Source organism: Ornithorhynchus anatinus, chromosome 5 (genome assembly GCF_004115215.2).
Source record: "Ornithorhynchus anatinus isolate Pmale09 chromosome 5, mOrnAna1.pri.v4, whole genome shotgun sequence".
NCBI classification, from domain to species: domain Eukaryota; kingdom Metazoa; phylum Chordata; class Mammalia; order Monotremata; family Ornithorhynchidae; genus Ornithorhynchus; species Ornithorhynchus anatinus.
In genome coordinates this window covers 62,034,201-62,049,335 of record NC_041732.1, presented here as the reverse complement: position 1 = coordinate 62,049,335, position 15,135 = coordinate 62,034,201, and the positions used below count along the sequence as shown (strand labels likewise).

The following is a 15,135-nucleotide window of genomic DNA, read 5'->3' as shown; positions in this document are numbered from 1 at the left end:
CTTTTCCCTCAACCTCCATCTGGCAGCCATACACACCTGTCAGAGCTAATGTATGGTTCCGCCCACACGCAGCTGACACGATCACTTCGTTGCTCAGGACTTCGATGAGTTTCGGGGCCTCCACTCTCTTGGTGTCCCCGTGGCCCAGTTGTCCTTTTTCATTTCGACCTGAAAGGTGAGCAAGAGCGGTGCACAAGTTTGCTTCGAGATCCTTGAGCTGAAAGACATCTTGTCAGGGACTTCGGCAGTCAAATGTCAATCGACACACAGTAAGTGCTCAATCACTATCAACTGATAAGAGGGGAAAATCCTCCCCAGCTTTTCACCCTTACAAGGTCTTTTAGATGTAAAAGAATTATGGTAATCACTAATAATACTATTTACATGCTTATTATGTGCCAACCACTGTGCATAGATACAATAATTGTGATATTTGTTAAGTGCTTACCATGTGCCAAGCACTTTACTAAGCACTGGGATAGATAAGAGCAAGTCGGGTTGTACACAGTCCCTGTTACGAGCGGGGCTTCTGAGAAGGGAACTGAGGCCCGGAGAGTTCAGTGACTTGTCCAAGGTCACACAGCAAACAAGTGGAGGAGCAGGGATTAGAGGCCATGTCCTTCTGACTCCCAGGCCCATGCTGCCTCTCTACTCAGATTGGAAACAGTCCTTGTCCCACCCAGGGTTCCCAGTCCTTGAGGTAGGGAAAGCAAGAATTTTATCCCTATTTTACTGATGAAGGAACTGAGGTGCAAGAAAGTTAAGTGACTTGTCAAAGGTCACACAGCAGGCAAGTGGCGGGGCTGGGCCAAGGCTCCTGACTTCTTGTCCCATGCCCTTTCGCTGCCCGTGCTGCCTGGAACATCTCCTGCACAACTCTCCTTGGCATTCACTGTGCACCACTGAGTTGAAGGAATGGTCAGTAGAACTGATCAACTGGCACACCGAGTCCTGATACAATTCACCGCTAGCTTCCCATCCATCTAGTGGCTACCACATACAGGAGAAGGCTCCAGGTTTGGCACTCTTTCTGCACCCTGTTTCTGAAACATCGTATGAAAAAGAGTTTGTCCTTTACCTAAGTCTGAGGGGTAGAAAAAAGAAAAAAAAGTTCGCATCCTCAACATTTTGAAGTGCATTTGAAGACATCTGCTCTACAACAGTTTAATAAATCAGAGCTCTAGGCGAAGAGTTCGGGCCTTTCGGTTTACACTAGTCACTTCTCTTATTTTATCTACCTTGTAAATGATTTTCACACTTGCACTGCCAATTCCTACTTCCCCAGATATACCCTTCTGGCTGACAGAATGTCAAGTAGCAAGGGGTGAAGGGGCAAACAGCCCCCAAGCCTCCCCCACCATATACAGAGGCTAGTAGATCAACCAGTGAATCAATGGTATATATTGAGTGCCTCTGTGTACAGAGCACTGTACTAAGTGTTTGGGAGAATACAATACAACCAGTTGCTGGACACATTCCCTGCCCACACGGAGCTTACAGTCCTGATCTGTTTTAGACCTGGGAGAGCCTGGACCAAGGAGAGGTGGATGGGAGTGGGGGAAGATACAGACTGGATGGGAGAGGGAGGAAGGGAGAGGGAGGAAAGAAGAGCAGCTACACCAGTCCTATGCTCAATTCTGATCAGGGAGACCCCCCTACCATGGGAGGCTAGAGTGGGTCATTCATTCATTCATTCATTCATTCATTCAATAGTATTTATTGAGCGCTTACTATGTGCAGAGCACTGTACTAAGCGCTTGGAATGAACAAGTCGGCAACAGATAGAGACAGTCCCTGCCGTTTGACGGACTTACAGTCTAATCGGGGGAAACGGGCAGACAAGAACAATGGCAATAAACAGAGTCAAGGGGAAGAACATCTCGTAAAAACAATGGCAACTAAATAGAATCGAGGCGATGTACAATTCATTAACAAAATAAATAGGGTAACGGAAATATTTACAGTTGAGCGGACGAGTACAGTGCTGTGGGGAGGGGAAGGGAGAGGGGGAGGAGCAGAGGGAAAGGGGGAAAAGAGGGTTTAGCTGCGGAGAGGTGAAGGGGGGGTGGTAGAGGGAGTAGAGGGGGAAGGGAGCTCAGTCTGGGAAGGCCTCTTGGAGAAGGTGAGTTTTAAGTAGGGTTTTGAAGAGGGGAAGAGAATCAGTTTGGCGGAGGTGAGGAGGGAGGGCGTTCCGGGACCGCGGGAGGACGTGGCCCTGGGGTCGACGGCGGGTCAACCTCTGGAGTTCATGTTCATTCTAGAGAAACGAAACTGTCCAGCCAGAAGCTGACCTTTGACCCCAAAGTAGGTAGTGTGGCTTCATGGAAAGAGCACGGGCCTGGGAGTCAGAGGATCTACCCGGCTCCACGACCTGCCTGCTGTGTGACCTTGGGCAATCACTTAACCTCTCTGTGCCTCAGTTCCCTCGATTGCAAAGTGGGATTCAATATCTGATCTCTCTCCTACTTAGGCTGTGAGTCCAGCGTGGGACCTGATTACCTGGTGTCTACTCCAGTGCTTAGAACAGTGCTTGGCGCATAGTAAGCCCTCGACAAATAGTTCTATTATTATTACTAGGAGTAGAGTAAAATGAAGCCAAACCCTCAACTTTGTTCCAAAATTGAACCAATCTCTTTCCAACCAAGGCTAATGTGGGACAGGCCCAGTCTCCTTGGACCAAACTAGAACAAGGCTGGCTTCTAGTGAAGACAGGTCAAGAGCCCAAAAAGTGGTGACTGAATAGCAGCTTCTAAGTGTTATAGGGTATCATTTAATAGAATTAGGAAAATGATCAATAGAGAGTCTATGAAATGTACCACTAGAGAAAGAATAATTTAGTCACACCTCAGAAAGGTCGTAACACCTTTAAGGAAGGTTGGAGATTAGAAAAGACCCCGGAAGGAGATTATGGTATCTCCTTCCTTGCTAAATTTGGTTTTTAAATAGGAGAGAAAACTATTTGCAGTAGTTCAAATTAATCTACCTAGAAGAAGGGAGTTGACTAGATGTCCTGGGATGCAGGGGGGGTAGGTGAAATCACTTGACAGATCATACACAAGACAATATATTCATACGAATATATGAAAATTGACACTAAAATAACTTTCTAACATTCTTAAGAGAAAAGGGGAAGGCAGGGGAAAGTTACACCCTACCAAGCATATAGGGGATGAGGAAATTCCAAGTAATGTTAGCCTGCGATCATAAAAAAGAGACTGGTCTAGCCAAACTCATTAGCATTTTTCAACAGAATTACAAAATTAGCAGATGAATAGAACACAACAGATGTTAATATATTTGGACTCTGGTTCAGCATCTCATAAAATTGCAAATATGGTTCAAACGGTCTAAAATAGAAATACAGTCATATGGATAGAAAACTGGCTAACAGACCAAAAACTAAGGGCAGAGACTAAACACTAACAGGAAGAAGGTAGCAAAACCAACTAGGGAACAGCTTAATTTTTTATTTATCACTTTGATGATAAATTTATAGTATTTACTGAACACCTACTTTGTGTATTCTCTTAAGCACTTGAGAGAGTTCAATAAAACCAGCAGAAATAATCCCCACCCCTGAGGAGTGTCTTAATCTAATGACGTGGGAGAGGAAATACAGAGCATTTGAATGACATCAACAAAGGCTACTAAAATTGGAAGTGACGTTCAGTGCAAAATAGGGGGAAATCACCTCAAAAGTCCCTAAAGTAAAGAACCAGGGCAGAAAAGAAAACAAGTACTCCAAAAAAGGCAAGCTAATACATCTGGGGAAAGATAACATGAAATCCAGAAATGCAATGAGTTGGTGAAGCCTGTAAACCAAGAACAGTCATACAGATCAAGGGATAAAAGTGGGCAAGTTGATTAGATTGGAGCTGGGAACAAAAAGGCCAGTGTCCTTGAGTTTCTTGGGCTTAAAAAGGTATTTTTTAAGCACTTACAATATGCAATACACTGTACTAAGCACTGGGGTAGATACAAGCTAAGCAGGTTGGACATAGTCCACGTCCCACATGGGGCTCACAATATCTATCCCCGCTTTTTAGGAGGGAAATGAGGCCCAGAGAAGCTAAGTGACTTTCCCAAGGACACACAGCAGATAAGTGGCAGAGTCAGTATTAGAACCCAGGTCCTTCTGACTCCCAGGCCTGTGCTCCATCCACTAGGACACACTGCTTCTCCAGTGGCGAGCACGGGAACTTAGGGTTCACGGTACCAAGAAGACGGCTGATCATATGGGGACAAAACTCCTAGATAAGTATGCTTATGGAAGCAGGGCAAACGGCATAAGGAGGGAGTCAAGGAGCAAAATATGAGGAGGTTGGCTAAGGGATCCCTGAAAGGACACGGTAACAACCTCAAAATATGAAAGGTGGGGGAAAGGACTTATTTGTAGAGTTGGTCAGAGCAACTAGGAGTAAAGGAAAAGAAAGCATTATGGCCTAGTGGATAGAGCAGAGGCCTTGGAGTCAAAGGGACTTGATTTCTAATCCTGACTCCACCACGTAATTGCTGTGTGATCTTGGGCAACTCACTTCACTTCTCTGTGCCTCAGTTCCCTCATCTGTAAAATAGGAATTAAGACTGTGAGCCCTACGTGGGACAGCGACTCTGTCCAATCTGATTATCTTGAATCTGCCCAAGCTCTTAGTACGGTTTCTGGCACATAGTAAATGCTTAACAAATTCCATAAAAAAAGAACAAAAAATTAGGCCACAAATCAGGAAAAGCTGCTTTGGGCAGAACTCTCGGGCGATTTCCCTAAGGAGACTAGAGGAAGCGCCACCATTTGGGACAATTAAGACTAAAACAAACAAAACCTACATGGCAAGTTAAGGGGAGCAACACAGGGCTGGCCAACAGGAAAAACCCAATCTGAGCCGTTTTCCTGCTCCGGTGTCTCAGAGCCGATACTCACCCCAGCTCCAGAGCTTCCCCTCCGTGGTGATGAGGAGGCTGTGGGCCGCGCACGGGCCTGAAACCACCGTCCGCACCTGGACCCCGGAGAGGCATCCATATCTGTGCGGTCCCCAAAGGTTCTGACCCAGGTTACGGTAAGCAGCTGTTTGGAGAGAGGGGGAGGAAAAAAAAAATTCAAATTAAATGGAGCACCGAGGCTGAAGAGTGGAATAGACCGCTGACTGGCAGTTCTCCATCTACAAATGGAAAATTTCTGTCATGCTAGGTGACTGGTCATCCCTGGGACTACACAGGGAATTTCTGAAGGGGCAGAGAGAAGGAAGAGAGGGGGTGGGCTGAGAAAGGGTGGGGAAGACATGAGGCGTCTGTGTACGATTTTACGCTTGAGAAGTTGTTACGACATAGGAAAGGTGTCCCTTCTAATTTCATCTTAGAAAGCACTTCTTTAACCAACGGGACAGGCCTGCCACATATATCTTTTTCAATATTTTAAACCACCTGGTCGCTGACCGACTGTGGATCGAGTAGTTTAAAAATCAGAATGGTACAATTGCAAACAGCTGTTGAACAGTAGGACGCAGTTTAGGCGTTAAATCGGAGTGGATTTAACTGTCCCGGGTGAAGGAGTAAGACCCTTGACTGAGAGTTGGGGATTAAATCCGTAGACTTTAATCTCCTTGTGGGCAGGGGTCGTGTCTACCAGCTCGGTTGTAACGTAAGTGTTTTCACAAAGCACTTACTTGACTGTTCTGCACACAGAACACACTCAGTAAATACCACTGATTGATTAATTGATTGAAGCTGCTGCCGGAATCACCTCCGATGACCTGGATGCAGGCATTGATCAACTCTGCATCCTGCGACTGTTGGTTCAAAAACTTGGAACGTATATTTATGTTCCTGCAGATAAATATTTATCCACATTCTGAAAACTGCTACTTGTCCCTCAACTCCAATCACTTGGAGGAGGATCCAAGCTTTACCTTATTTGGCTATAATTGCTCTGCGGCCAAAAATGGCTTCCTATCACTCCGAGATGATTCAATAAAATAGAAAGCCACGTGATGTAGGATAACTGTTGCAACACACTGGATGCACTCAAGTTTCCACATTCTCCTTTACAAAGAAGCTAAATAAAAATCATTTCTCTGATATTAATACAATCAACAAAATGAAGTTTCCCAAAAAAGGTGAAAAAGGAAAAGTGTCCTGGGAGCCAGATGATGACCACGAAGTATGGAGACAATGATGGGAATGGCTTCCATTAAAAACACGGCAAATTACAGGGGAGATTCCATTTGTCTTTGCCCAAGTCCCACGCCAATATAACACTATATTTAGATATGTTTTGCCCAGTCGGAGTTTTACAGGTGGCAATTCATTGATTCACAGGTCCTCATCCCTTCCCTGCAAGCAGTGCTAGGCCGATAAATAACCCCAATTTGATCATTTCCCGGGAAGAGGAGAATTTCTCCCAACCTCCAAGAGCTCTCCCCAAAGTGATCAAAGTCACGTTCAATACACAACAGCGGTCCTGGGCATGGTGGGGTGGTGGACATTAATTCCAGAGGCATCCAGATCCTGTGCGACTGATCCGAATCCGTGGAGATGTGGCATAAATCACTGTTATCTTGTAAACAAACAAAGACTATGCAGTAGCTGATTTTTCAAGATACTTAGCAGTACATAAGCAAGGTCAGATAGGGCCAGTTTGTTCCTGCCTGACAACAGGAACAGTGCACAGTCCACAAAGATTGGAGCAGGAGAGGGTGGGTGGGGGAAACTAAAAAAAAAACACCAAAAAAAAAACAAAACAAAAAAACACACCACTCTTTTTTGCATACTTGGCACTGGTGGAAAAACGGGCTACTCCCTTTTCTCAGACTCCTCCTGCCTTCAGGGAAGGTCATTCATTCACGGGCTTGGACTCGCATGTAAAACTTTTAGGAATTCATAGGAAGCAGGGACTTTCCACCTTGCACAGCCAGGGGAGTTATCGAAAAGGACTTAAACAGAACCCCAGCTGTGTGACGTACAGAGCTGAGGCAGGGTTTCTAAGCCACACGTCAATCATCCTACGGCAAGTTAGATTGTTCCGAGATATTAATGCCATATCCTGATAGGCTTTACCACGTCATCAGGCCATCGTTATTAAGAGCTTACTGTGTGCAGAGCGCTGCACTGAGCGCTTGGGAAAATACGGCAGAGTTGGTAGACACGATCCCTGCCCGCGAGGAGCTTAAGAGTCTGTTTTCATCAGATTTCGTGTTGAGGGAGGCTTATGGGATGTGGAGATCTGAAACCCGAATGCTGCAGATGTCTTCCCGGTGGGCTCCGCGAATCTCTGAGTCGCTAGTGAACCCCGTTCTATCCCAGTGAGCGGGGATTGGTGGAGTCAGGAAAGCCCCAGTAGCTGGTGGTGATTTCCTTACAGGGATGAGTGCAAACACTGTTGCTTGGACCCAGTCCAACATGGTTGGGCAGTGCCATGTCTTCACTGTAAATAATAATAATGATGGCATTTGTTAAGCGCTTGACTATGCGCAAAGACCATTCTAAGCGCTGGGGGGATGGAATACAAAGTGATCAGGTTATCCCACGTGGGGCTCACAGTCTTCATCCCCATTTTACAGACGAGGGAACTGAGGCACAGAGAAGTTAAGTGACTTGCCCAAAGTCACACAGCTGACAAGCGGCTGAGCCGGGATTTGAACCCATGTCGTCTGACCCCCAAGCCCGGGCTCTTTCCACTGAGCCACGTAAACCTGCCTGCTCCGTTCCATTTACTATGCTGTGCTTCACTCCCGTCTTGTTTTCCAGGGGACCAGTGTGCAATGACTTGCCTCACGGACGAAGCGGGGTCGGAGAATGCTCTGGGACCGCTCCGGCAGAAAATGCAGTCCTAAAATAGGCAAGCTCGCTTTTGTTCTCAGTGGGATGAAAACCGAGAGGGTGGTCTCTTTGGGAATTCCAAAGGAGGGGAACAGGAGAGGGAGAGAAAAGCACTTCTAGGGGTGCCCTCTCCTGATTGCCGCTTTCCCGATCAAGCTACCGCCATAGGGGATCATGTCGTCGGACACTCCCAGTACCCGTAGCCTGTTTGAAGTTAAAAGATTTTCCCCTTTTGTCCTGGAGGGCTGGCACTTTTGTGGCTTTCATAAAGCAGAGCATGGATTCAGGAAGAAGGTAAGTAGGAAGGCAGGGAATCACCTCTTCATCTGAGCTTCTGGCTTTCAATTCAGTGTGTTCTTTAGCCCAGGGGAACTCGCGTTTTCCTACCTTGCTGCTTAGGCACTTCTTTGCGGCCAATGAGGTCCCAGTTGGTGGCTCCGAAAATCAGGAGCTGCCCCTTGCCCTTAGACCCTTCAAGTTTCTACAAGAGATGAAAAAGTGAGAGGAAAAATCAGGCCGGAAGCTGCTCTTGCACACAGGAAAAGGGGAATCTCGACAGCTTTGCGGGGCTCTAAGCAGTCCATAGGAAACAAAAGGAAAAATCATTCATTGTCAGCTTTGCCTCTGTTCACCTAGCAGCTTCTCACCACTAGCTAAAGTAGCTCTGGGCAACAGCACAATCTAATCTCCATGCTTTATGCATGTAATCCCATCCCTGCTCACAGCCCCTCATTTGTTATGCCCAAGGCTCATTTTTATCCTTTGATTTCTTTTTTAAATTACTTTGGCAAAATACACACACAAAAAATTGGAATTCATTCCCTCCTTCCCCCACAAACTGTCATGTTCAGGTATTTGCAAAATGCCTGTGGTGTCATAGAAGGGAAAATTATAACTGGCTTATCCTCAGGGCCAGATCTAAATTTTCCCGCATAGCACAAACAATGCTCCGCCTAAGACATTTTAGCTGCACGGTGCTAAGGATTTCTACTCCTGTCATGGCTTTTCATTTGTCTAGTACTCACATTTTCAAAGAAACAGAGTGGTCTTGTGGAAAGAGCACGGGCCTGGGAGTCAGACCTTGGTTCTAAACCCGGCTGCCAACTGCTGTGAGGCCTCGGGTAAGTCACTTAACTTCTCTGTGCCTCGGTTTCTTCAACTGTAAAATGGGGATTCAATACTTTTTCTCCCTCCTACTTAGACTGTGAAACCCACGTGGGACAGGGCCTGTGTCTGACCTGATGAACTCGTGTCGTCCCACAGCTTAGAACGCTTCCTGACACATAAGCGCTTAATGAATACCTTAATAAATAAATGAAAGACACAGATTCTCCGACTGCTGCTCTCCTTGCCGGACCACCAGTCTTGGAAGGGGCCTCTATAGATAATAATCATAATAATGATGGTATTTGTTATTACCATCTCTCCTGACTTGTAAGCTCACTGTGGGAAAGGAGTGTGTCTGTTATACTGTACTCTCCCCGGGGCTTAACACAGTGCTCTGCACACAGTAAGAGCTCAATAAATATGACTGACGGACTACAGATTTACCCAAGAACCCAAGATGGGAAGGGTCCTCTACGGCTTGATCCAGGAACCCAAAGATGCTTTTCAGAACCGGCCAGGAGAATAGCCGAGAGTTCAGGGGTGGCACTTAATTCAGAGTCTATTCATCCTGCTCTTCCATTAGGCAGAGAAATCGATGGTGAGTGAAACGAGGAATTCCCCAGAGCTCACAGTGTAAGTGAGAAGCCAGAGTTTCCAGACAGATGATTTGGGGACTCTGTTTGAGTCAGCTCTCATCCCCACCCAGTCTCCCACCTACCCCACCCCCCAACTACAGCAGGTTCCTGGGGGCCTGGGGCCACGGGGCCTCGGAAACTCTGAATTCATTTCAAAACTCCTCCTGGGCTGCCTATTCATCATGCAGAGGAAGGTACAAGAAACCGGTTTCACCCCTTCATCCAGAGCCTATCAATCAAACCCAGAGAAAAGGAGGGAGGACTCTACAGATCCTTCCATCCTTCCTTGATTTTTTTTTTTAAATGGTATTTGTTAAGTGCATACTATGTGCCAGGCACTGTACTAAGTGCTGGGGTAGATAGAACCTAATTAAACTGCACACAATCCATGTCCCACATGGGGCTCACAGTCTTAATCCACATTTTACAGATGAGGGAACTGAAGCCCAGTGAAGCCACGTGACTTGCCCAAAGTCAGATATTGGGCAGGTGGCAGAGGCCCGGGCACTATCCACTAGACCACGCTGCTTCTCGTTTTATGGAACCGCACAAACTTGGAAAGGGGGGTTTCGAGAACCGTTACTATGCCTTTTGGATATTAAACACATAAATTTAAGCTGGCTGTGGGCAAGGAATGTGTCCATTATACCGTCAGTGGTATTTATTGAGCACTTACTGTGTGCAGAGCACTGTACTGAGTACTTACACGAGTATAATATAACAATAGACACAATCCCTGCCCACAACGAACTGAAAGTCCAGACGGGAGACAGACGTTAATATAAATAAAATTGCAGATATGTATATATGTGCTGGGGGGCCGGGAGGAGGTCATATTGTACTCTCCCAAACGCTCACTACAGTGGTCTGCACACAGTAAGCACTCCATAAATACGACTGATTAACTGAATTCTTTTCTTTCCAGTTAGCTTCCTAGTTTTACAACTGAAATTACAGGCACAAGTCCCAAGAGGACAGATGCTGACCCAGTGCAGGTGAATGTGGGGTGTGAGGAAGGTGGTCAATTCGCCCTTGAAGAGATAAAGGGAAAGGACACAGCTTCTTTGCCACATTTCAATTATTTAAAGATGGACTTATAAGACAAGATACCACTGCTGTGCCATATAATACCCAGACTACTTGAACCCCAGCTTCGTCGCCCCTGGCTATCTGTCCTGGCTCCCTTAACCGGCAGGCCCCGCCCCACGATCTGATATGCCGGACTACTATTTCTATGGCCCAGAGGACATCGGGGGATGGATGAACAGTGGGTGGTTATACATCAATTCTTCTATCTTAAGAAACAGGAAGGAAAAGCCTTGTGGGTTCTCAGTAGATGCAACGGACTTACTCTCCATTCATTTTACGTGGGTGTGGTAGCCACAGTTATTGACAGGATCCTCGTGATCGGAGGAGAAAAATAATAGTATGGTATTTGCTGACCGCTTACTATGTGCCGGGCACTGTATTAAACACTGGGGGAGACGCAGTTTAAGCTGATCAGAAAGAGACCCTGTCCCACACGGGGGTTCGTTGTCTAAGAAGCAGCGTGGCTCAGTGGAAAGAGCACGGGCTTTGGAGTCAGGGCTCATGAGTTCGAATCCCAGCTCTGCCACTTGTCGGCTGTGTGACTGTGGGCAAGTCACTTAACTTCTCTGTGCCTCAGTTCCCTCATCTGTAAAATGGGGATTAAGACTGTGAGCCCCACGTGGGACAACCTGATTCCCCTGTGTCTACCCCAGCGCTTAGAACAGTGCTCGGCACATAGTAAGCGCTTAATAAATACCAACATTATTATTATTATTAAGAAGGGAGAACAGGTATTTTATGCCCATTTTGCAGAAGTGGAAACCGAGGCAGAGGTTAAACCACTTGCCCAAGATCACACTGCAGGCGAGTGGAGAAGCCGGAATCAGAACTCGAGTCCTACAGTAAACACTCAATCAATATAACGGATCGACCGATTTCCCCACCTTCAAGACCCTATTAAGGTCACGTCTCCAAGAGTCCTTCCCAAGTTAAGTCCTGTCCCTTCTCCGATATCTATGCGCTTGGATCCGTGATGTTTTAGGAATTTGGTATTTGCCCCACTTTCAACCCCACAGCACTTAGGTTCCTATCTATAAAGTACATATTACAAGTTCCTCATTTATATTAAAGTCTGTCTCCCTCCATAAACTGTGAGTTCACTGTGGGCAGGGAACATATCTATGAACTCTGTTGTACTGAACTCTCCCAAGTGTTCATTCATTCATTCAATAGTATTTATTGAGCGCTTACTATGTGCAGAGTACTGTACTAAGCGCTTGGAATGAACAAGTCGGCAACAGATAGAGACAGTCCCTGCCATTTGACGGGCTTACGGTCTAATCGGGGGAGACGGACAGATGAGAACAATGGCAATAGAGTCAAGGGGAAGAACATCTCGTAAAAACAATGGCAACTAAATAGAATCGAGGCGATGTACAATTCATTAACAAAATAAATAGGGTAATGGAAATATATACAGTCGAGCGGACGAGTACAGTGCTGAGGGGATGGGAAGGGAGAGGGGGAGGAGCAGAGGGAAAGGGGGAAGAAGAGGGTTTAGCTGCAGAGAGGTGAAGGGGGGTGGTAGAGGGAGTAGAGGGAGAAGAGGAGCTCAGTCTGGGAACGCCTCTCGGAGGAGGTGAGTTTTAAGTAGGGTTTCGAAGAGGGGAAGAGAATCAGTTTGGCGGAGGTGAGGAGGGAGGGCGTTCCGGGACCGCGGGAGGACGCGGCCCGGGGGACGACGGCGGGATAGGCGAGACCGAGGGACGGCGAGGAGGTGAGCGGCGGAGGAGCGGAGCGTGCGGGGTGGGCGGTAGAAAGAGAGAAGGGAGGAGAGGTAGGAAGGGGCAAGGTGATGGAGAGCCTCGAAGCCTAGAGTGAGGAGTTTTTGTTTGGAGCGGAGGTCGATAGGCAACCACTGGAGATGTTTGAGAAGGGGAGTGACAGGCCCAGATCGTTTCTGCAGCAAGATGAGCCGGGCAGCGGAGTGAAGAATAGACTGGAGCGGGGCGAGAGAGGAGGAAGGGAGGTCAGAGAGAAGGCCGACAGAGTAGTCTAGCCGGGATATAACGACAGCCCGTCGCAGTAAGGTAGCCGTTTGGGTGGAGAGGAAAGGGCGGATCTCGGCGATATCGTAAAGGTAAAACCGGCAGGTCTCGGTAACGGATAGGATGTGTGGGGTGAACGAGAGAGACGAGTCAAGGATGACACTGAGATTGCGGGCCTGAGAAGTGCAGAGAAGCAGCGTGACTCAGTGGAAAGAGCCCGGGCTTAGGAGTCAGAGGTCATGGGTTCTAATCCCCGCTCTGCCACTTGTCAGCTGTGTGACTTTGGGCGAGTCACTTAATTTTTCTGGGCCTCAGTTACCTCATCTGTAAAATGGGGATGAAGACTGTGAGCCCCATGAGGGACAACCTGATCACCTTGTATCCCCCCAGCGCTTAGAACAGTGCTTTGCACATAACAAGCGCTTAAATACCAACATTACCTTGATTCTATTTATTGCATTGTTCTTGTCTGTCTCCCCCATTAGACCGTAAGCCCATCAAAGGGCAGGGACTGTCTCTATCTGTTACCTTCACCTTCACCTTCCCTTCACCTCTCCGCAGCTTAACCCTCTTTTCCCCCCATTTCCCTCTGCTCCTCCCCCTCTCCCTTCCCATCCCCTCAGCACCGTACTCGTCCGCTCAACTGTATATATCTTCATTACCCTATTTATTTTGTTAATGAAATGTACATCGCCTCGATTCTGTCTAGTCGCCATTGTTTTTACGAGATGTTCTTCCCCTCGACTCTATTTATCGCCATCGTTCTCGTCTGTCCGTCTCCCCCGATTAGACCGTAAGCCCGTCAGACGGCAGGGACCGTCTCTATCTGTTGCCGACTTGTTCATTCCAAGCGCTTAGTACAGTGCTCTGCACATAGTAAGCGCTCAATAAATACTATTGAATGAATGAATGTTACCGATTTGTACATTCCAAGCGCTTAGTACAGTGTTCTGCACATAGTAAGCGCTCAATAAATGCTATTGATTGAAAGTGCTTAATATAGTGCTCTGCACACAGGAAGTACTCCAGAAGTACCACTCATTGATGATTGAGCTCCCAGGCCCAAGCTCAAGCCATGCTGCTTCTCATGTTGCCAGACAGGAAAAATCAGATCAAAGTTGTTCGGAGGAATGAATCGCGCTGGGCTCAGACAGCTCCAAGAACATCTGGCACGAGGGGGCCACATTTTGAGGGTGCGCCTTGACTGTCTCCCCCCCTAGACTGTAAGCTCCTTGCAGGCAGGGATCGTGTCTTTGAACCCCACTGTACCGCAATCTCCCATAAGACCTGCGTAGCGCTCTGCACACAGTAAAAGCTCAACGAATACCACTGATTGATCACCTCTCAAATCATTAAAACTACGACACTGAACTACCTCCCCCATTTTCCAAGTCCCAACGGTGCTAACTGCCAGCACTCTGCAAAGTAATCCACTGCAGGAAAAAGCTCTAGCTTTTTCTGGTAGGTACCATAACAGATGCTGGAATGACAATTGAGATGATGGGGTCCTGTGTGTTCCCTTTGTGATACAACTCCCCCAAATCTACATGACTGGGGGGCCCCTGATTGTCTTTTGGATATTAGCACAACACATAAACTCAGGTATTTATATTACAATCTGCCATAATTGTCAAGCTGAATTAAAGTTAAGGAGAGTACTAGACACATTTAGCATAACAATTAGGCTCTAAGACTTCATTGTCCTACTGATAAAATTTGGAAGTGATAAACCTTGCAGCCTTTTTGTTTTCACATACAGGATTAAAAGTGGTCACTTTGCAAGTTGAATCAATGCAAAAGATGAATTTATGGTTGGCCAACTACGGTCTTCCCAATATAGCTGCTTGTTGTCCTTTTTTTAACCTTCGCACGGTTTTCAAATTTGCCCCGCCACTTTCTCATGTGAAAAATCAACAATCTGAAACCATGAGAAATTGAAATATACCTTAACCCTACTCATTACTCCTCCTCCTCATCACCCTAGAAAGCCTGAACATACGGAAAGGATGTCAGGTGGTCCTACGATTCCCATAAAACATACGATATTTCTAGTGAGTGGGAGCGTCAGGTCACAAAAGCAAAAACCGAAAAGATGTCTTTTAATAATAATGGCATTTGTGAAGCGCTTACTGTGTGCCAAACACTGTTCTAAGCACTAGGGCATACAAGGTAGTCAGGTTGTCCCACGTGGGGCTCACAGTCTTAATCAGCGTGGCTCAGTGGAAAGAGCCCGGGCTGGGGAATCAGAGGTCATGGGTTCTAATCCCAGCTCCGCCGCTTGTCAGCTGTGTGACTTTGGGCAAGTCACTTAACTTCTCTGTACCTCAATGACCTCATCTGTAAAATGGGGATTAAAACTGTGAGCCCCACGTGGGACAACCTCATCACCTTGTATTTCCCCCCCAGTGCTTAGAACAGTGCTTTGCACATAGTGCTTCACAAATGCCATCATCATTATTATTATTAATCCCCATTTGACAGATGAGGTATCTGAGGCCCAGAGA

The 15,135-nt window shown here is 46.8% G+C and overlaps 1 protein-coding gene across 8 annotated transcripts in view; it reads right to left on the bottom strand.

The window, feature by feature from the left end:
• The window catches only part of RCC2 (regulator of chromosome condensation 2), a 43,815-nt gene that overhangs the window by 13,326 nt on the left and 15,354 nt on the right, over window positions 1-15,135 (bottom strand). For all 8 annotated transcript variants that reach the window (XM_029066159.2, XM_029066154.1, XM_029066151.2 and 5 more), the window contains exons 3-5: window positions 8,200-8,293; window positions 4,919-5,062; window positions 37-168 (exon numbers count right to left, since the gene is read on the bottom strand). In XM_029066159.2, coding sequence (XP_028921992.1) covers window positions 37-168; window positions 4,919-5,062; window positions 8,200-8,293 — 370 coding nt within the window. The remainder of the gene's footprint in view (window positions 1-36; window positions 169-4,918; window positions 5,063-8,199; window positions 8,294-15,135) is intronic.